The 22,280-nt window shown below is 58.1% G+C and overlaps 1 protein-coding gene across 2 annotated transcripts; it reads left to right on the plus strand.

Annotated features, from left to right (window-relative positions):
- The first annotated feature begins 4,162 nt into the window (after positions 1-4,162).
- Positions 4,163-18,909, plus strand: Dnal4 (dynein axonemal light chain 4). 2 transcript variants are annotated; one of them, XM_048355324.1, is made up of 4 exons: positions 4,163-4,242; positions 11,499-11,703; positions 13,282-13,365; positions 14,203-15,195. In XM_048355324.1, exons 2-4 carry the CDS (start codon positions 11,635-11,637, stop codon positions 14,365-14,367), a joined length of 318 nt encoding a protein of 105 aa, XP_048211281.1. In that variant the 5' UTR covers positions 4,163-4,242; positions 11,499-11,634; the 3' UTR covers positions 14,368-15,195. The 2 variants fall into 2 exon arrangements, with proteins under 2 accessions (XP_048211281.1, XP_048211289.1); XM_048355332.1 differs by lacking the exon at positions 4,163-4,242 and adding an exon at positions 18,899-18,909 and having other exon boundaries at positions 11,279-11,703; positions 14,203-14,416.
- The last annotated feature ends 3,371 nt before the right edge of the window (positions 18,910-22,280 follow it).

Consider the following 22,280-nt stretch of genomic DNA (forward strand, 5'->3'; position numbering starts at 1 on the left):
GAAGCGCGGGCCGCCCCACGGCCGGCCGTCTCTGGGGTAGAGAACTGCCAGCCGGTGGGAGGGGCTCCCTAATTAGAGGCTGAACAGTTCCATCAGCTCCGCTCCTCAGGGGGTCACTGCGAACCACGGAAGAGGGAATTTGGGTGGCGTTGTGGGCGTGGAAGCCAGATTGCAGTGGGTTGAAGCATAAATGGGAGGTGAGAAAGACAAGCTGAGGAATGTGGACCCTGTCTGGGGAGAAGTCTGGATGAGAGGCGGGAGCAAGAGCGTTGTCTCCCTCAGAGGCCCCCCTTCCACCTCCTAGAGAAAGCTGGCAACGAGAACCAAGGAAATCTGGAGGCTGAGTGAGACATGTTCCGTGGACCCTCAGAACGTGCCAGGGAGGCGGGCTGGGAACCAGAAAGGGCCATGCACACACACATCAGGCTGCCAAGTCTCAGAGCAAACCCACTGTGCCCACCTTTGGTCTACACACTCCAGATGCAGCCCATGGTCTCCACGACCAGAGTGAGCTTCCTATAACTCAAGGATGACCTTGTTACAGCCTTACCTGAACCCCTCCAGCTGCTACTCTCCCCGATTCTCACCTCACCGGGCGGATCTGACATTCAAAGCCTTTCTGATTCTCCCGTGTGTGTGTGCGTGTGTGAGCGTGCGCGTGTGTGCGTGCACACACGTGTGTATGTTTGCACTTGCATGCACTTGTCCTGAACTTGAACTTGGAGCCTGGGCACTGTCTTGAGCTTTTTTTTGCCCAAGTCTAGCACTCTACCACTTGAGCCACAGCTCCAGTTCTGGCTTTTTAAGCTGGTTAATTGGAGGTATGAGTCTCACAGACTTTCCCCTTAAAGGGGCTGGCTTTCAACCATGATTCTCAGATCTCAGCCTCTTGAGTAGCCGGGATGACAGGCACGAGCCACCAACATTCAGCCCCCATACTTTCTTTCAAGGCCTTCACTCCCATCCCCACTTGGTTTTCGTTGTATTCACCCTGCAGTGAAATGGAGGATGCATGAAGACACCAACCACCTCCAGACAACTGAGCCGTCTCCACTCGGCCTCCTGGGCATCGATGGCCTCGCCCACTCAGGACCACACTGAGTTCTTCACTCCATGGGAAGAATCAGTACCTGGCCAGCCTTGGCTCTCGGTAGAGTTACGTTCTGTTTGTTCATGCATCTCTCCCTGCCCTGAGCTGTCTGCATGCAATCAGCTCCTCTATTCTTCTCAGAACCACTAGCATCTGGTAAGAGCTGCCTGTGCGCTCTTTATATGCCAGTCAATGGGCCAGTGGGCTTCACTTCTGAGTGATAAAAAGGGGAGCTGATAGGTAGAGACAAAGATTGGCAGATATAACACATGACAGGTAACACGTGGCCCATTATGATGAGTTTCTTGTTCCATTGTGGCTCGGGTTCCTGCTTAAATGCTTCTTCTCATAATGCTGTGAGCCCCATTGAAAACACTTCTTCCCATAGTGCCTTAGGTACCTGCTCAACCAGTGAAAAGAGGGTGGGCGGCATATGCGTAAGTCATCAAGCAATCGGTGTAAAGCTCTCAGAGGGGCTGGGGATATGGCCTCGTGGTAGAGCGCTCGCCTCGTATACACGAAGCCCTGGGTTCGATTCCTCAGCACCACATAAACAGAAAAAGCCAGAAGCGGCGCTATGGCTCAAGTGGTAGAGTGCTAGCCTTGAGCACAAAGAAGTCAGGGGCAGTGCCCAGGCCCTGAGTTCAAGCCCCAGGACTGGTAAAAACAAAACCTCTCAGAGGCAATATGAGAGGAGCCCCATACTATAAAAATGGCTCTCCTATAGAACTCCATTGGACTCTTCTATGGGCTCCTCTCCAAAAAGAGAGGCTCACTATTTTCCTCTCACAGCTTTCAAAACTCTGTACTACATGGCATCACATCAGAGTGATTGGTAAACGCACAGGACATTATAGAAGTACCTCAATGATCCTCTGACCTACCCATCAGAAATGGAGCCTGCAAGTTCCTCCCCTTCGTCCTCCCTGGTGCTCCCAGAAAGTCAACACAGCCACCAACCTCCATTCTTAACGTCTGGAGAGAAGTCAGGCAGACAAAAGTAATAATCCTAGCTAATCAGGAGGCTGCGATCTGAGATTTGTGCTTTGAAACCAGCCTGGGCACACAAATCCAAGAGACTCTTATCTCCAAATAGTAAGGAAGAAGTTAGAAATATAGGTACGGCCTAAGTGGGAGGCCATGAGTCCTGGGCAAAAAAGCCTAGGCCCTGAGTTCAAGCCCTAGTACCACAGGATGGGACTGGGGAACAGCAAAAGCATAGGAGAGGGATCTGGCAGATAATTTTTGTTTTCCTGTCGTAGGGCTTGAACTCAGGGCCTGAGCACTGTTCCTCAGCTCCTTTTGCTCTAGGCTAGAGATCTACCACTTTGAGCCACAGTACCACTTCTGGTTTTCTGGTGGTTAATTGGAGATAATTACAGGCATGAGCCACCAGCACCCAGCTGAGAAAGATTTTTGACACGGTAAGATGAGGCAGGTTAGACAGCACTTCAGTTCATCTTCAGGATGCAGACAGTAGAGGAAACATTAGGGACAGGGAGGCAAAGGCATGCATAGTTTTAAGAGTCCCACTTACAGGGTTGGCCTGGCTCGTCATCCTCTGGCTCTGGTCCTCCTGGGTACAGGAGAGATTGCTATGGCTCTCATTGCCTGAAGGGAGCAGTCTGGTTCCCAAGAGATGATTCCTCTGGCTGCAGGAGACAGCCTGATCATTATAGGTAATTACCTTCATTTGGGGTGTCTATCCTGCAAAGCTCTGCTGTTCCTTAGAGTGGTAGGTGAAGATGTTATGGATCTGTCCAGTCCTTCCTGGAAACCAAAGTAATTACAAAGTGACCATGGAGAGACCAAATGAAGGCAAGGATGCCAGGCCCTTCTCCTGCTTTTTATTAATTTGCAGCAGTGAAAACAGTTTAAGTACATTACAGATCTTCAATAGACTGGAGTTGTCTCCAGGGTGAGAACAAGAGCTTTAGCCTTTAAGTCTGAGTACTTATTGAGGTCGTCTAAGAGAAATTACAATCCCTACATCCAGCCTACAGGGCTGAGGTTACCTGTGAAGCAGGAAGTTTAATTATATATATTTTTTTCTCTCAGAGACCTTGTGATCTCATCCCTCATGCATTTCACTATCATAATCATCCAGCTGCACTAATACTTCTAGGTTATTGTCATCCCAAGAGGAAACAGAGGCAGGCTCTAGACAACCAGGTCTTAACTTGCATGGTGCAAGTGTCTCCTAGCAACTACGGCAAGGTGACCTTGGAAGGTGTGGAAGAGCACCAGTGTTCCTTCTCCAGGGCATTGCCTTGACTTTTCCTTCAGGTACTCTCTCTCTCTCTCTGCACTTAGGTTCAAACAGGATCACAGACACTACTACTTAAAAGTATTGTGAGAATCTGGGAGATACTAAGGTAAAGCCCTACATCAATGCAAGCCATCATCAGGCTTTTGTGGTCCTGTTACAATAACAGCTCAGTGTCATAAGTGCATTTGTTATTTCAGAAATAAAAAAACTCCCCAAATAATACTGCTTTTTCAAGCTCCTCTCTCTCAAAAGCCAACTTTAGCCAGGTGTTGGTGCCTCACATCTGTAATCCCAACTACACAGAAGGCTGAGATCTGAAGATTGTTCTAAGCCAGCCCAGGCAGGAAAGTCCATGAGACTCTTATCTGCAATTAATCACCAAAAACAACAACAGCAGCAGCAACAACAACAACAATGTATATATATATGTGTATATATATATACATATATATATACAGTAAGCTTGAGTATACACTTGAGCTGTGGCTCAAGTGGTAGGGCGCTGGCCTTGAGCAAAAGATGCTCCAGACAGCGCCCACACACACACACTCACTCACTCACACACACACACACACACACACACACACACACACACAGAACCAACTTTAGACTGTCGGCTCCTCAGGCATGCTGAAGACGACTATAAGCGAAGCCCCGCCTTCCCAGCCCACAGGCCACGCCCCCTCCCCGCCAACCCGTGTGTCGTAGGACCCTTCAACCCTGATTGACAGGTTTCCTCACCAATAATAAGTGAAGCGTTTATCAACGTCCGGCCAGGGGGCGGGACTTCCCGGCTGGTTGCTAAGACACTCTTGTTTGCTCCCTGACAACCCTAGCGGGGGTGCGCTGGCTGCAGCCCCGGCTCCGGCCCCCGCGGGAGCAGGTGAGGCCCCGGGGCGCGGCGGGCCGTCCGTCCAGCGGGGAGGGCTGGCCTGCAAGGGAGGGCGGGAGGCAAAGCGGGCGGGCGAGGCCTCGCCCACCACCGAGGCCCCACCCCAGTCTCCTGCCTGCTGTTCCCCAGTCCCAGGACCCCCCCCCCGCCCCCCCCTCCCCGCAGTCCCACCCCGCCTGGGGTATCTGCGGGCTCCGCGCTCCCAGATTCGCCCTGGCGACTCCGCAGGCCGCTCCCCCCCTCCCGCCTAGGCCCCGTCCAGGTTCGCGCTCTCTGATCCTGACCTCGACCCCCCTCCCCACTTGGGCAGAGGAAGCCCCTCCTCTCCCGCGGCCGCGCCGGGGGCGCCGCCGTCGCCCCTCCCTCCCCAGACTTCCCGGGCTCGGAGAGTTGGTGACCTTTTGGGACTCTAGACCGGCCACTTACTTCACTTCCCTTTGGGGGCCTCAGCCGCCCCGTCTGTCAGTGCAAACTTGGGATGATCTCATAAGGCCTTTGGGTTGTTATTCTTTGAACCAACTGTGGGCGTTTCTGGGGGATGCCCACTGTGAGGGAGGAAAGAACGTGGCAAACCCAATTCGGATTCCCTCGTGTGGGAAGGAACCTCACACGTCTGCCTAACCGCCCAGAGCACCCGCTTTGTGCTGGTTCAAACCGGGGCTCCTTTGGGAATTTGGAGAATAACAGGATTGAAGTAGGAGTGAAGTCTAGTGTAGACTCCGAGAGTCTTTGTCTCTTCCTTTCTTCTTACCAAACTCCTTTAAGCCTCTCTAGTCGACTCTCAGAGCTGCTGTCTACCTTTTGTTTTTCCTTGGTTTTGTGGTTAGGGAGAGCCGGTGGGGTAAGGAGACAAAGGTTTGGATGGTGATGTCATTCGGATGGTGCCTTCCCTTCTGCCCCCATCACCCATGATTGTGTGACTTCCTACTCCAACTAGACACCTCCGTTTGTCCCCTCACCCCAATTTCCGCCCAGTAGTTCTGAATCAAACCTCCCTGTTCTACAGACTGTCCCCCGTTACACTCTGCAGAGCCCATTCCTCTTAGGCAGTTCTCAAGTTTCCCAGTTGTCCAAAATCGCCTCCAGGAGGATCTCACACCCTTTCCATTCCTGAAGCCAGCACCCTGGTTCACATCTGTATGTGTGTGTGTGCATGCGCGCGTGTAAGTGTGCGCTGGTACTGGGGCTTGAACTAAGGGCCTTAGCTGTCCCGTTTTCATTCAAGTTTGAGGCTCTATTTCCGGCTCTTTGGTGGTTAGTTGGAGACAGAGTCTTGGGGACTTTGCTACCTGGACTGGATTCACCCTCAATTCTCAGACCTCAGTCTCCTGAGTAGCTAGGATTACAGGTGTGAGCCACTGCTGCCCAGCCTGGTTCTAGTCTTTAATGCTGTCACCTAAGCGGTTACCCAACACACCAGAACAAGACAACCGTGTCTCCAGCCACCAAGAAAGCTCCCAGGTTCTTCCCATTCCCCACACTTATTACCCCTGGGTGTGGGGGCCCGTTACACTTCCACTCCCTCTTGGCCTCATTCTGTCCTTTAGCCGAATTGGGCTGCTTGACTTGCCCAAAAGATGCCTTGATTCTTCTACCTTGAGCCGCTGGGTTTGCCCTTCTCTGCCTGAAGCTCTCCTCGTGTCCACTTTTCTACTCACCTTTCCAGGCCGGCTCCAGTGCTGCCCTTGCTGCCACAAAGCTTTCCGTGCTGTCCTCTTCTACCTTCTTCCCTTGCATCCGTCCCTGCATCTGTCTTGTGAGCTTAATGCTCCTTGCGTATGTGTTTGGTCTTTATATTGTATCAGAATAGAAGCTCCTTGAAGGCATACTGTGTCTCGTGTGTGTGTGTGTGTGTGTGTGTGTGTGTGTGTGTGTGTGTGTGTTGTGTGTGTGCTTGAGCTCAGGGCCTTGCCCTGTCCCTTAGCATTTTCCCTTAAGGCTGGTGCTGTACCACTCGAGGTTTTTGCTGGTTAATCGGAGATGAGTCTGTGGGATTTTGTTTGTCTGGGCTGGCTTTGAACCGTGAGCCATCAGCGTCCCGCTCTTGCTTACATGCTGACAAAAGTATACTCGTGGAATTGGAGTACATCAGGGCAGAGCCCTAGCTCTGGCTCACCAATCACACAGGAAGAGCAGCGCCTGACTTCCAGGAGAGTGAATGAGAGTGTATGGAGAGCTCCCCTCCTGTGCTTGGCCCCAGATCAGCAGTTAGTAAATATTGGTTGGCTCCTCTAGGGCCTCTTCCTTCCCAGGGGGGGCGCAAAAGAAATACAATTTCAGTGCCATCCCAGTATTTTTGCCCTTCTGTCATTGTCCTCATGTGCCACCCCGGGGTCTGTGTGCTCCGGGGCCTAGGCGGAAACTAAAGTCCCTGAACCTCAGCAGAGCTTTGTCTGGATTCTGGCACGTGGTGAAGTGATGAGTTGTGATATATCACTAGCCATTAGCAATTGTGCGTGCTTTCTCAGGAAATAAACCAGTGCTCAGTCCAATTTGCTTTATGATGATGTCTTTCATAGTCCCTGACAGTCAAGTTTTCAAGTCTCTCTGCTGTGTGTGTGTGGGGTGGGGGTGGAGTCAGGTGAGAGACTGCCCTGGTGCATAGCCGATGGTGGTTGTGATTTCTTGTTACACTTGTCTCTTGACAAAAAAAATATTTGTCATGAAATCTGAGTGTACGTCATGAGTCAGTGTCATCTTGTCCCATGGCCGTAGACAGTGATGTTGAGAATTACTGATCTAGGGTGCTCAGCACATGACCTTACCTTTCTCACCGCCCTTTCTTCTCCTCTTCCTCCTTCCCCATGGTTTAAGGCACAAAAGTGTTCACTGGATTTCATCAGGGAAACAGTAGGGGAAGGAAGGATTGTGTTAGCAAAACAAAACAGCCTTGGCGTGCTGGTATGAAAGGCACTGTGGGTTTTCTTTTTGTTGTTGTTGTTGCTGTTGTTCTTTGGTGTGCGTGTGTGTGCGTGTGTGCGTGCGCGCGTGCGCATGCACGCCAGTTCAAGGGCTTGAACTCAGGGCTTCATGCTGTCAATTTTTTTTTCCCTCTAGACATATGTCTAGCTTTTTGCTGGTTAATTGGAGATAAGAGTCTCAGGGACTTTACTTCCTGGACTGGCTTTGAACTATGATCCTCAGATCTCTGCCTCCTGTGTTGTTAGGATTACAGGCATGAGCACCTGGCAGCAAGCATGTTTTCTTTTTTCTTTTTTTTTTTTTTTTGGCCAGTCCTGGGCCTTGGACTCAGGGCCTGAGCACTGTCCCTGGCTTCTTCCCGCTCAAGGCTAGCACTCTGCCACCTGAGCCACAGCGCCCCTTCTGGCCGTTTTCCGTATATGTGGTGCTGGGGAATTGAACCCAGGGTTTCATGTATACGAGGCGAGCACTCTTGCCACTAGGCCACATTCCCAGTCCAAGCATGTTTTCTTGAAAAGAGCTGGCCTTTATTCTGAGTTGCAGTAGACAATGGGTTTCCAATGCTCTTGATGAAAGTGGACCATGATGCTGAGGGTTTCACACACACACATGCACATGCGTGCGCATGCACACACACACACACACACACACATACACACACACAGTTGGTCTGGGAACCCCACACTTCTGGAAACCAGATTTCTACCTCACTACCGACGTTCTGAGTGCGTGCCCCGTCATCCTTGGGACCGCTCCCCGTGCCTGCTTCATTTGTTTGCTAGAAGGCAGCGGGGACCAGCGTGCTCTCTTCACTGTCTCTGACATGCTGGAAGTAGGGAAAGGGCTGCGACCCAGGGCTGGACTGGTGGGTTCTGATGCCGAAGTCCTGTTTCTCCCCTATTCCAAGCGAGGAAGCACAGAAGCTATTCTTTTGTCCCTGGCTGTGAACCCCCAGGCCAGCCCCTAACCCTCTCTGAGCCCCAGGGAGCTGGGAGCTGACACTTTCGTCCTAGGTCCCTCATGAGGTTGACTGTAAAGATGGGGCCATCTTGTCGCCATACCCAAATGGGCCCCCCTTGAGCCCAGCCACCCCCCCCCCCCAGTGTGTCACCTGTGTCTTGGCGCTGTGGGAACTCCGGAACTGATATTGGGCCGAGTGCTTCAGTGAGGAGGTTGGGCTCTGCCGGGGAAGAGGAGTTGGGCAAAGGGCGGGGAAGCTCCCCTTCCTGCCACACCAATGGCGGAAGCTGATTCCCGTTACGTGACGGGGAGCCTACTCCTTCCTGATTCCCCTCTAAGGAATCATGGCTCAGAGGAGCAGCACGTGTGGAAAACAATGAGAGGCACGAATCCAGCGCTGACCCGCAGTGGCACGCGCCAAGGGGGCCTTGCCGTTCCAGAAACAGACCGAGTACGCACCAGTGCTGTCTGCGTCTCCCCTCCCCTGGGGGTCACCAGATACTTTGGGCCTTATTTCCCAGGGTCCGTGCGTGTTCTCCACCCCTCCTATACCCGAGGGAATATGGGCAGTGGGAGGGGCAGGGGTGCCCTGTGCTCCACTGTGGGCCCAGTGGCCTGGCGTGGACCTTCGTGTGTGTGTGACACATTCACACACCCTGGCCGGGGCACGCCTACATTATTCAAAGCTGCTCCCGGCCCACGAGGGAGATGGATCAGGTTATGAAGGCCCAAGGTCTCGCTATTTGGGGCGGCGTCCCTTCAGTGGAGCCTGCTCATTGTGGAAGAGTGACTGTCACTGCACCGTAATGACACAGCATCACTAAAAAAAAAAATTCCCCCTTCTGGTTTTGGAAGCACACCAGCTGTAACTTTCTCTTCCGTAAGCCTCGTCTGTTTGGGATCAGCAGAAGTCCGTGTGGTTAGCTGGGCGCCGGTGGCTCACAGCTGTAGTCCTAGCTCCTCAGGAGGCCGAGATGTGAGATTCAAAGCCAGCCTCAACAACAAAGGTCCACGAAGGGCTGGGAATATGGCCTAATGGCAAGAGGGCTCGCCTTGTATACGTGAAGCCCTGGGTTCGATTCCCCAGCACCACATAGATAGAAAACGGCCAGAAGTGGCGCTGTGGCTCAAGTGGCAGAGTGCTAGCCTTGAGCAAAAAGAAGCCAGGGACAGTGCTCAGGCCTTGAGTCCAAGCCCAGGACTGGCAAAAAAAAGGTCCATGAGACCCTTATCTCAGCTAACCAGCAAAAGAATTAGAGGTGTGGCTCCATCCTTGGGTAAAAAGAAGCTCAGGGACAGTGCCCCATCCCTGGGCAACGAAGCTAAGCAAGAGTAGGAGGCCCTGAGTTCAGGCCCCAGAACTGGTACAGGTGTGCATGCGGACATATGCAATGCGTGCGCGCGCGCGCGCACACACACACACACACACACACACACACAGAACCTGTGGTGGTTAGGAAAAGCTATTTGCGATCACCAATCATGGTCCTTAATAAACATGCCTGAATACTCTCCCCCCAGGAGGTGGCCAGATGCTGTTGTAAGTGGTGTGGTGAGGACCTTGCTCCCCCTCTGCGCATGTGCAGACAGGTGTGTGTGATGCAGGCATCAGCCCACCACGAATGACCGTGGGAGCCCAGATCCTCCTCCTCGGAGGCCGCCCAGGTCTGGGTGAGGTGATTTGCCACAGACCACGAGGCCCTGTCACTCCCAGGCCGCTGCACCCTGCCGCACCTCGGTAAGGGGGGGTGGGGCGGGGGGAGGCAGTCGAGTGGCCATTACTAAACTAGGAGCACAGGATAGAGGTGGAGACGGGCCTTGAACATCCAGGGACAGACACCAGTTCTCACCGGATTCGGTGAGATAAGAAACCTGGCCAGGAAGTACAGTGCAGTTGTGCTTGGTGAGCCGCCAGCTCCCAGAGGCAGAGACAAAAACTGCTAATGGTCGGAGGACTATTAGGAAATAAGAGGAGCCATCTGTCCCCTGGGAACTCGGAACACTCCAGCATTGTGGAGCAGCGGAGTCTGTTGCCGGGCTTGCAGCCTTACTCAAGGAAGCCGGCCAGATGGGTAACACCCGGGGCTTCCAACGCATCAGAGAGGGGATGAAATCAAGAGCACCGCACAGCCTGGACAGAGATGGCCTGCCAGGCCCAGAAAGCTTGGGTTCTGGGTCACATCTGAGCAGCAGATACTGGAAGGGAGAGCGAAGGTTCACACTCGCATGGACCGCCCCCCGCTGCCCTGGCGGTCAGGTGTGTGCTCATAACCAGGGGCAGGGCTTGCTCGAGGTGTGCCCACCCGGGAGCAGGGCTCAGATCTCAATCTTGGCTCTGCCCTACCCAAGACAAGTGACCTCAGGCCGGTGATCTCGGCCTACATACAAGCAGACACTCACCGCCTGTCCCCATCTACCTGTTAGCCCAGTGCAGTAGACTGCACTTGTAGTCCCAGCTTCTCAGAGAGTCCTTGAGCCCAGGCGTTCAAGGCCAACCTGGGCAACATTAACAAGACCCTGTCTCAAAGAAAGTGTGCGTGTGTGTGTGTGCGTGCGTGCGTGTGTGTCCCTCCCTCATACACACATACATATACACGCATGATATAAATCAGTTGCTATGCTAGGTATCTAGAGGTTCTGGGGTGACATAACATTTTGTGCTTGCTTGTCACTACAGTGATTTGCACTCCTCCACGTCATGCTTCTGAGATAAAAAGCCCTTGGAACTGTGGGCCGTGTTCCTTTGTGGGGTGAAGTTCAACCACCTGGACTTGCAGTCGCCTAGGGCCCAGGCCCATCTCTTAGGGGATACCTGTCACAGATAACTAGATTGTGTCTAAGTTGCTGTAATTTCCTGCCATACCTGTGTGCAGCCTCTCATTGGTTCTCCCAGGAACCGCCGCGTGTCCCTGCGCCCGTCCCGTCTGGAATGCTACCAGCGAGGACTCAGAGCCCCCATGCCACCCAGCCCCCCCCAGGCCCAGGCTGCCCATGTTCCTGGGCCAGCAGGCCAGGCTTTGGTGGCCTGACAAGGGAATAAGCGGGGACCTTCAGGGAGCCAAGTGCCTAGAGAGGTCACGGGAGCCCCATCGCTGGGAAGCGGGACTGGTTTTGCGGATCGCCGGCTCCAGCTCCTTCGGGGGCCTGGCCCGCAGTCAGCATCCGCCTTGACAATGACAGTGTGTTCTCTCAGCATCTCGCGTTGACTCACCCTCCGTCTGCAGACTTGCTGGCCATTTGGGAAGGATGCGGAGGAGTTAAGATGGGGAGGTGTCAGCTTGTTACTGAGACATTTCTAATTTGTGATGTGCGGTTTTAAAGCCAGCTCTTCCCCACCCCCCCTCTGGTTTTCCTGTTTTCTCCAGCACCCATCCGGGAAAGGCGTCTCTGTTCCCACCAAGTTGGCAAGGCCGCTTCCTGAGACTCCAGGGCGCCTAAACCACCAGCGCCAGCATCTCCTGAAAGCCCACTCTCCCCTGCCAAGGCCACGGTGGAAGGAACATGGGCGAGACCGAGGGAAAGAAAGACGAGGCAGATTACAAGCGCCTGCAGACCTTCCCTCTGGTCAGGGTAAGCCAGAGGAAGGGGACAGGTGGCCACCAGGGCCCCCACGGCCTGCAGATGGCAGTGGGAGGAAGAGAGGCCCCTGCCGGCTCCAGTGACACACCTAGGAGTCCACAGTGATTCATCCTTCCATCCATCCATCCATTCACCAAGTAGATAGGCCACCTGCCCTGTGCCAGGAGCAGTTCTGTCACCGCGGGGGTGGTGGCACGAGCAGCCCGACCCACGTCAGAGGGACGCCTGAGGGTTACGACCGCAGACAGGAAATGCTCCCCACCCCCCCCCACCCCCGGGCGAGATCAGAGACCTGGGTCCCGCTCAGCAGCAGGGACGCGGGTGCCGGGGCACGGGGCGGGACGATCCCCACATTTTAGAGGAGCAGCGCGAAGGCAGCGTGGCCGGCGTGGGCTGCCAGGAGGGGCGGCAGGACACGAGGCCCCTCGTGATGGGAGCCGCCCGTGCAGACCCGGCCAGAGGCCACCTGGGAGGTGGGGGGGGGGGGGTCTGCTGAGGCTGGAGGAGTGGCGGGAGCTGCCCCGAGCTTTTAAAGAGGAGGAGGAGGCTGAGATCTGAGGATTGTGGTTCAAAGCCGCCCCCAGGCAGGAAAGTCAATGAGACCCCTTTATCGCCCATGAACTTCCAAAGAGTTGGGAATGGAGCTGTTTGTGGTTTGAGTGGTAGAGCGCTAGCCTTAACAGAAAGCTCAGGGACAGTGCTTAGGGCCCCGAGTTCAAGCCCCAGGACTGGCACACACACAAACAGAGGTGACACTAGCTGTTGTGAGAAGAGAGCGGGCAAGGGAGTAGCAGTAAGGACTCACAGGCTGCAGGGGGGAGGGACGGGGGTCAGGACCCAGAGTGTAGCTGTGACCTGGGCAGAGGCAGGACCCCCCCCACCCCGAAGGCAGAGTGAGGGCGGGGTCTGAGGGGAGGAGGGTGAGAGATGGTCCCCCCAGAGTGCGTCTTTCCTGCATAGTGGGAAGAACAGAGTGTGCTAATTAATTACCAAGAAAGGGAAGGTGTAGGCAGACCCAAACTGTGGGGACATTTTTTTAGACATCTAAGTAAGATTTTTTTCAGACATCCAAGTAACATACATTTTTTTTAGACACCTCAGTAAGGTTTTCAGGAGACCATGGGAACAGGAGAGTCTGGAGTCTCTGGAAGAAGTTGGAGCCGGGGGTGATAGAGAAGCATAGCGCGTGGAAGAGGGGCTGCCCCTAGAAGGGGGCCCAGCCACAGAAGGCGGGGGTGGGGGGGGAGAGGGGGTGGAGCCAGGGCCACCAGTCAGGAAGAGGGCGGGTCGGTGCACTGACAGAGTGCAGCTATCTCTGGGAGGAAGCCAGGACCCCAGGGCGGCTCCTGCTATCAACCAGGCACTCTTCCGCCCCATCCCTGGCTCGCAGAGGGGCTCAGCTCCGTCCTGTATCCCCTTTGCCCAACCCTCAGACCCAGCCGGCTGCCCAGAGCTGTGCCAGGGACGGCACCTGCTGCCCATGCTTTAAGCATAGGACCAAGAGGCTGGCCAGGAAGGCCGGTCACGGGCTAAGCCTCTCTCTTGTTTGTCACCCTGCCCCGTCTCTAGCACTCGGACATGCCAGAGGAGATGCGAGTGGAAACCATGGAGCTATGTGTCACAGCCTGTGAGAAATACTCCAACAACAATGAGGTATTGCCGTGAGCGCAGGCGGGCCTGGCGCCCTTGCTGACCCCGCGTGCGACCGAGTGGCCTCGAGCCACGGTCCTCAGCCAGGGAGGGAGGAGGCCACGCCCAGCCCTCGAGGGAGGGAAGGCAGAGGGGCTCTGTGCCGCCCTGCCCCGGGGCCCGTCAGGTGGGCTGCTAGCCAGGGTCCCCTCCTGGGCTCTGTCCCAGTGGTGGGCAAGGCTGCCAGGCATTCATCCATGTCTTCATCCATCCATCCCCGCGTTGGAAGCCTGTCTCCAGCGGGGCCCCACTCCAGGTGCTGGGCATGCGGCTGCCGGTGGGGTCCCGGCAGCGCCCCCATCAGGCTGGGGGTGGCACCCCGGCTCTGCGCCCAGACACAGGCCCTGGCTGCCCCCGGGCCTCAGGAGCCATTCTCAGTCAGAGCCAGAGTCCTCATGTGCGGGCCGTTCCTGAGGGTTCAGTGGCTGCGATGATGGGGATACAGCCCTCCTGGGGTGCCTGACAGGGCGGCAGGCCTGCCAGGTGCCTGGGTGCGGCCATCCCGCCGCTCAGCTGGGATCTCACCTTGGGAAAGCCCCGGGAGGCGTGGGTGTCCAGACCTGTCGTCTCCTCGGGTCCCTGGCCTCTGGTTCACCGTGGGGCGACGGCGGTGGCCGGGGAGCAGCCCCGTGGCTTGCTTTCCCACACCGACCGGCCAGGTAGCGTCCAGTTCCTGTCCCTGGGTACCAGCCCTGGCAGGACGCGGCCCGAGTGGAAACCCACTCAGAAGCACCCCGGAGCAGGACAGCGGGCCGCTCCCAGCCACCCCTGACCCCTGACCCCGCGCCCTCTCCCCGGCAGAGCGCCGCCAAGATGATCAAAGAGACCATGGACAAGAAGTTTGGCTCCTCCTGGCACGTGGTGATCGGTGAAGGCTTCGGGTTTGAGATCACCCACGAGGTGAAGAACCTCCTCTACCTGTACTTTGGGGGCACGCTGGCCGTGTGTGTGTGGAAGTGCTCCTGACACCACCCCCCGCGGGGCCTTCCCCTGCCTGCCTCTCTCCGGGGACGGGGTCCCGGCTCCCCCCGGGAGCGCGGGGGCTCTCTCCTTCTGTCCTGTGTAGTACCAGTTTCCCGAGCCGCGCCCTGTGTGTGCGTCTGTCCCCGTCCCTCCGCCCCGTCCCAGCCCGGCCGTGGACGGGCAGAGGCTCGCGTCTCTCCGTCGGGGCGGGGCGGGCACATCCGACAGGGTGAAGGGCGTCCCAGCTCCCCCCGGGCCCGGAGCCCCCTGCCCTGGTGTCCCCAGCCCCGCTGGGAAGTGTCCGCTGTGCTTGTCTTTAGTGGCCACATGGAAATGGCCCCCCCGGAAGGAATCTCTCCTCACAAGAAACACTCGCAGCTTCTCTCCTTGTCCTGGGGGTGGGGTGGGGGGGACGTGGTGACTGCCCCGCCCCACCCCGCCCCCACCAGGCTGCCCTCAGCGTGACCCCAGGCTGAGCAAGCTGCAGCAGCAGCATCTCATCCAAGCAATGGCTCCTCAGCCCCGGCTGCCGCCCGGCCCTTTCTCGCTGCCTGGAGCAGGGCCCAGCCGTCTAGTGAGAGCTGAGCTGGGGGTGCTGGGGTGCGGAGGCGGGGAGCCCCGGGAGCCCCCGGAGCCCCGGCCCCTCCAGCAGGAACCTGGCCTGCAGTGGCCCATCAGGGACCGCATGCTAATTTGTACTTCTCTCCCCGCTGGCTTTTCTATATTCTTTTTTTGAGTATAGGGAGAAGGGTTTTAGTAGAAGGGTGAATCATATTTTACACAGTGGTCTTATTTATATACATGTCTTGGTTTTTTACAATTAAAACTGACCGAAAACGGAAGCTTGGTTCTTCAGCGTCTCCCAAGGCAGGGGGAAGGCAGACGGATGATGTCTTGGGGCTCGGTGGGGGTGGGGGGTGGGGGTCCTGGGAGCTCCACGCCCACAGCGCCCCACCGCTGCCCTGCCTGCCCCTCACGGCCAAGGGCAGGGCCCGACTGTGATTCCCACGGGCACCGAGGCCAGGCCCCAGGAGCTGGGGGTGGACGGGCCGGAGCAGATGTTGCCCAGATGTGGAAGCTCCGGGAGGACGACAGAGCGGCCCGCGCAGGGCCTGGAGCCTGGCCCCTGAAGGGAAAGCGGGTCTGCCAGGGGCCGGGCTGCCACCAGCTCCCGCCCAGAGGGAACGAGATGGGGGAGCCATGTTTGGGGAGGACGCGGCCCCGGAGCACATGAGACCCAGGCCAGGGAACGCCCTGCCCGCAGCCTGCCGCCCCCCCCCCCTTGCCCACCGCGCCCGGGCCAAGGCCCGACCTCCCTCCCACGCCCGGCGAGGCGTCTGCATGACGGATGGGAGCGTGCGCAGGTGTGCGCAGGTGTGCGCGTACACGTGTGCGCATGGGCGCCGGCCGGGAGCGAGGAGGAGGGGGGGGAGGAGGAGGAGGAGGGAGGAGGAGGGGGAGGAGGAGGAAGGGGAGGAGGAGGAGGAGGAGGGAGGAGGAGGAGGAGGGAGGAGGAGGGGGAGGAGGAGGGGGAGGAGGAGGGGGAGGAGCCATCGCCGTCACTGCCCCGGGCTGGCCCTGTGGACGGGAGGCTTGAGGATCTCAGCCTCATCATGGGTCCTGGGCCGCAGGACTCGGGGGAGACATTCCTCACGGAACCCTTGCGCCGCCACATGGGGTGCTGCCAGGGAGACAGGAGTCGTGCAGATGGGACAGGAAGGGGGGGGCAGGGGCGGGGGGGAGGTGGCGAGGGGGCGCCGCAGTCTGGAATAACCGCGTGGATTAGCCGCCTGCCTGGCATCTGTTCCTCCTCCGCGCCGCCGCCTGTGGGTGCCAGCGGGGGCAGCCGGGGCGGTGGGGCAGGGGGTGGGTGCCAGCGGGGGCAGCTGGGGCGGTGGGGCGGGGGGGCAGCCGGGGCGGGGCAGCCGGGGCGGGGCAGCCGGGGCGGTGGGGCGGGGGGCAGCCGGGGCGGGGGGCAGCCGGGGCGGGGGGCAGCCGGGGCGGGGGCAGCCGGGGCGGTGGGGCGGGGGGCAGCCGGGGCGGGGGGCAGCCGGGGCGGTGGGGCGGGGGGCAGCCGGGGCGGGGGCAGCCGGGGCGGGGGCAGCCGGGGCGGGGGGGGCGGGGGTCTCCCGGTGGGGCGGGGGGCTCCCGGTCGCCCGCCTCTCGGATGGCTGGAGTCTTCGTTTGCCCCGTGTGCGCCACCGTGCCATCCCTGGGGAGGGGGTGCCAGTGGCCAGCTTCCATCACTCCCGCTCCCCAGTGGGCCGGCCACGGGCGGGCCGGGGCAGGTGTTTCCCAGGGGAGCCTTCCTGGGCCCCAGTGGCTCCATTTCCCTCAGCCCAAGCCGCTGTGGTCACCCGGGCCATCCCTAGGGCTACTGATGGGCCAAGAAGAGGGAGGAAGAAGGCTCAGGAGAGAGAAGGGGGGGCGAGGAGCCTGGGGTGCGGGGAACTGGGGAAGTCTACATGAGCTCTGGTGCTGGGCATGGGTCCCAAGAGGGTTTAAGGGGTCCCCTGCCCTCCTGGGTGTGGTGGTGGAATCAGTAGCCTGCCCTCTAGGGAGCAACCGACATCCAGAGGAGGCCTTGTCCCCAGTCACCGGTGGAGACAGAGCCTACGGTCTAGCCAGGACTCGAACCCGGGCTCCTGGCCTCCTGGTCACCACTCTGGGCCATCACCACCCAGCCCTCTCCCCTGGTCCCACGGATGGCCCGGTCCTGGCTACACAGTGCGGAGATGGGGTCCCTGCCCCCCACCCCCACCCCCAGGGCTGTGTCAGGAAGAGCGGGGAGTGATAGTGCCGAAAATAAACCCCCGCCCCCCACACGGTCACAGGGCGCAGTCCCCACCCATGGGAGAGGCTTCTAGAAGGTGGTGGTGGTCAGGACTGGGGACTAGGACCTGTGCCAACCAAGGAGGAAGGACAGCTGGGGGCGGGGGGGGGGGGTGTCGCCTTTGAAGCTCTCTGTGGGGCCCGTAGAGAACCTTCTAGTGAATATTTAATGTGGCCTTGGAAGGCACAGAGAAACTCCAGGATCTGCTTAACCTACTTCCTTTGTCTCTGAGGACTGAGCACGTAGGTTGCAGGGTGGGGGTGTTGCCTTGGGTGGTGGGGGGTCCTAGTCCAAACCAGTGTCCCCACCCCCGCAGAGGAGCTGAAGTGCTTCAGAGGGGGCTCGGTTCCTCGACAGCAGGGAACGGCGGGGCTGGGGTCCCCACAGACCCTCCTGAGGTTTGGGGAGGGGGTGGGTGATCTCGCCAGAAGCCCCCCCACCCCGTTCTCTTTCCTTTTGTTCTCTCGTATTTAAAGCAACCACCTCCCACTGCCAGCTGCCCGCTTCAGTCCTTAGAAAGGGGGAGACGGCGAGCCCGGGAGGCAGAAGACTTGAATTCTTCTTCTCAGACTCCCGGGTGTCCTACATGTGCCGGCACAGCACCGAGTACCCTGCACCCCAGAGGATCTGGCTTAGTCCCCCTGTCCCTTCTGCCAAGCGACCGGCAGGAGGCTCTCCCGACTCAGCCCGGGTGGGCTCTGGGGCCTAGGGAGCCACGGATGGGAACATACAGGGGCCTTGGCCATGCCCAGGCCAGTGGAGGAATTGGGTCGGGGCGGCGTGGGGGGCCAGTGCCCCAGTGGGCCCCAGTGGGCTCCACTCCTGGTGTGGGCCGAGGACATGGGGAAGCTGAGCTGAATGGGGCAGAGGGTCATTGTCTCCAGTGGCCGACGCCCCACACAGCTGAGACCAGGCCACCCCTTCATCCTGAGCCAAGAAAGCCCATTGGGACAGAAAGTGCCTGAGGGGATTTTGCCGTGCTCTTCCAGCCTGGAAGCAGCCCTGTGAAGTGGGCCGGGGAAGTCCCCGGAGGCCCCGTGACCCCTCCACGGGAAGACGGCTTCCTAGAAGGCTAAAGGGACAGCCCGGTAGAGGTGCCCACGCCTGGGTGCTCCCCTACACACCCAGCACCTCCAGACACCTCCCCCTCCGCACCCCAGAACACCCACGGACAGTCACCCGGGGTCCCCAGTGAGCCTTGTGTCATGGTATCCGGAAATCAGTGGCTGGGACGGAGTGTCTTGAGGGAAATGATGGGTGGGTGGATGAAGACTGGAAGGAGGGAGGGGTGAGTGAAGACAGAAGAGGCATTTCCAGGAGGCTCAGAGCAGCTGGACACAGGAGGCCAAGGACGTTAGCAATAACTGGGTCGGGGCCTGAACTTTGTCCTTGGGTTTCTGATGCCCTCTGCTAAGTTTCTAGGCCTCTTACAAAAGGTCTCAGGCTTGTAGGAGACGCACAAAGTTACTCCCCTGTGACCTGGTTCCCGAGAGAAGCATGTGAGCTTTACAGTTCGAGCTGAACTCTTGCAAGGGCACCTTCCACTCGCCATGTAACCTTGGCCAAGACCATGTCTCCTAGTGTTATTATTATTATTATTATTAACAGACTTTTACCAAAGGCTAGGAGCGCTCTACTCCTTTAGTCATGGCGCCACTTCTGGTTTTCTGGTGGTTTATTGGAGCTGAGAGGCCTCAGGAGCACAGCCCCAGGGACTGATGGGAAGCGGCCTCCTGCTCTGCTAGCCGAGGATGGAGCTGGGTCACAAGCTGCACTGTGGATACAGGAAGGCCCAGCTCCCCAGCTGACCCAGCACTCGTCAGAGCTATAGTCTCTAGCCCCAAAGCACGCCCACTGCCCTGGCTAACACCCAGAAAGTGAGGCTCTGGAGGGACCCTCTCAGCCCTGCATGGGCTAGCTCTGTGTCCTGAGAAACAGACCTGCTTTCTGAGTCCACTTCTCCTTTGCACTGCAAAGCTCCTTTGTTGTGGGCTGTTCAGCCAATTTCCCAGGCTCCCTGCAGCCCTGACCTCTGGACGGTAAAATGTCCAGTCTGGCCCAAGTTCATCGTCTTCCTCCAAGGGGAACTTGGGCGGCTCGCCTTGCTGCTGCTGACGGTGTGGGGCGACCTCTTGTGGCCACTCGTGGGCATAACATGGCTCGCGGGCGTCTGCCTCACCTTCCTGGAAGGCCTGCTCAGCGAAGTTGATTTCCTACAGGTAAGTCAGGTCACCCCATGGCAGAATCCACCAGGCAAGGCCAGTGTGTCAAAAGACAGAGCAGAGCAGATCCAGCGGAAGTGGGGTGGGGGGGGGTTCACAGAGCCCCTCCCTGGGTCTTAGGGAAGATCTTGGCAAAGTGGTGTCTGGACCAGCAGGGCTCCACTGCCTGAGCGGCTGGCTGCAGCGCCCCCTGCTGGCCCGGCTCCTAGCTCACTGGGTGAGCACAGCTGGCTGTCATCCATCCCCCCACCCCCCGCCCCCCAGCACCTCCAGGCCTTGCCGTGGTCCCCCAGGGCCTGAGTTCCTCCCAGGGTCAGATCACAACTGCAAGGGGCACCTGCCGGCTACACTGGTGATTATCAAGCAGCTCAGATGGAGCTCGCCAAGTTCCTATGAGGCTGATGGGTTAATAACACCCCGTGGACAGGTGAGAATATCCAGCCTGCACAAAGTAATTGGCCCCGGTGACGCGGGGGTAGCCCAGGAATGTCCCCATGGGAGGAGGAGCCGGTGGGCGTGTTGAGAGGCTGAGACGTTTCCAGGAGGAAGGAGCGCCCATAGACCGGGAGCGTGAGCAGGTCCTCCAGTGTCAGCCTCCCCCACATTCTGACCAGGGAGCCCTAATCCCTGGACCTCTCCTCTGGGCGCTGCAGGCTCTCTCTCACGGGGCAGCACGTGTCAAGCCTGGCACTGCGCTTGCACTGGGCTGGCAGTGACCATCATCGCTCGCACTTCCTGTGGCAACCTCGTGTTGTCCCACGGGACTGTGGGCCAGTCCCCCCCCACCCCCAACCCCGGAGCGCGGCGTGAAGGCGCTGGGTCCGAACTGTGCAGAACAGGAGCACAGGGGGCGAGCCGCTGCTCCATCTGGAGGCTTGGGCTGGGAAGGAGAGACGCGGGAGCTGGTCCCCAAATGGCTGGCCGGAGTGGTGCCAGGTGGTGAAACCGGGAGAGGGCGTGCCAAGTCACTGCCCAGCCTGAGCCAGGGCATGGCCCGGGGAGAGGTCACAAAGTTGAGGACCGCCAGGGGACAGGGTCTGCCTCTCAAGGCCACCCGGGAGCCACGCCGAGGAGCTGGGCGGTGGAAGATAGGAGGCTGTGCATTTATTGAGCATTTATTGGGGGCAGGACACTGTCATGGCGTGAGGGGACAGAAGTGATGAAAATACAGTCATCCCAAAGAGAGCCTGCGTCGATCTCTGCGAGGCTGGGCGCGTCCACCGTGGTCCGAGGTGAACTCTTTGAGCTGCCTGCATGAAAGTGCCCATAAATGCCTTGGGTCCCATCACGGGGCTGGGTGGGGTGGTGTAGCCAGCCCACATCAGATCACCGAGGAGACACACAACGCCCTCAGGGGTCAGGGCACCACGCTCCCCGAGGGGTGCCACCCCCAGAGCTGCCAAACGCGTTCCTGCTGCCAGGAAGCTTGACATGAAAGCTCCCACCTCTGCCGGGCCTGCCTACGATGGCTAAATGACAGACGCCAACACCCTGGCTGCCGGCTGGCGAGGCCGGGGGGGGGGGGGGAGCAGGCCTCCGGTGCGGGGTGACTCTCACGGAAGAAAAGACATCAAAGGCCTCACCCACTTGCCCATGGTCACAGAGCCACCTGGTACGGCAAAAGGCAGTAGCATCACTTGCATTTTATGCTGCGGGGAAATGGCTCCGGTTAAGTGACTCAGCCAGCATCGCGGAGCGAATACACAGTATATCTGGTCTGGACTGGGTCTGCAGTAGCCTTCTCCTGTCTGCTTCTCCTTGGGATGACTGTGTTTTCATCATTTCTGTCCCCTCACGCCATGACGGTGTCCTGCCCCCAATAAATGCTCAATAAATGTACAGCCTCCTATCTTCCACTGCAGTAGAGTTGGATTCTCCTCAACTGTGGACAAGAAGGGGGTCAGGGTCCAGGGTCCAGGGGCTCACATCTATAATTCTAGTTACTCAGGAGACTGCAATCTGAGGACCAAGGTTCGAAGCTAGCCCAGGCAGGAAAGTCTAGGTGACCCTTATCTCCAATTAACCAGCAAAATGCCAAAAGTGAAGCTGTGGCTCAAGTGCTAGAATACCTTAAGTGGACAAAGCCGAGACAAACACCTATGCCCTGGGTTCAAACGTCTGTCTCGGCACACACAAAAAAGAAAGAAGTGATCAGGGGCGCACTTGGGCCCTCGTGGGCCCTGGGAAGCAGGGCTGGAGGGAAGCCATTTCCGGCTCACCCCGCGGAGCCCTGTTCTTTGGTGTCTTCAGTGCAAGTCACTTTCTCTGCCAGATGCATCTTGATTTTTTTTATAAACCAGTAGAAACCCTGGGTATGCTAACGATGAATGTGTAATAGACAGACCAAGTCTAGGCTATAGTCAACTTTGTGCCAACCAAGTTGTAAAACATTATTTACTTACAAGAATATAAATCCTCATGTACACTGAGCACACGCTCCATCACGGAACCCCGGAATGTTTTATTCTGCTCCTATGTTTTGCCTCAGAGGTGAGGAGGAAAGTCACAACTGGTGAGAGCTGCCAGCCTCACCATCCTAACAGGGCAAAGCCCTTCCCCACCCCCAGCCCCACCCCCAGTGATGACTGGAGAGAAGGTGGGAGCAAGCACAGAGCAGCGGGGAGAGGGCAGCCTAATGATCAGCAGCGGAACTGACAAGAGCCTGGAGGCTCTCTGGCCTCTGGTTGCTCACATGTGCATTCAGGTGAAGAAAAGAACACAGAAGACCTCCATACTGCCCATCCACCATTTTTTTTTGGGGGGGGGGAAGAGGGAGTGGGCAGAATCCCTTGTTTGTTCTGAACCTCTAGTCAAGGTCAGAAAGAGATGCTGAGTGAGCAGATAGGAGTCTTAAAAGGCAG

The sequence above is a fragment of the Perognathus longimembris genome, chromosome 1, assembly GCF_023159225.1.
Source record: "Perognathus longimembris pacificus isolate PPM17 chromosome 1, ASM2315922v1, whole genome shotgun sequence".
Taxonomy (NCBI): Eukaryota; Metazoa; Chordata; class Mammalia; order Rodentia; family Heteromyidae; genus Perognathus; species Perognathus longimembris.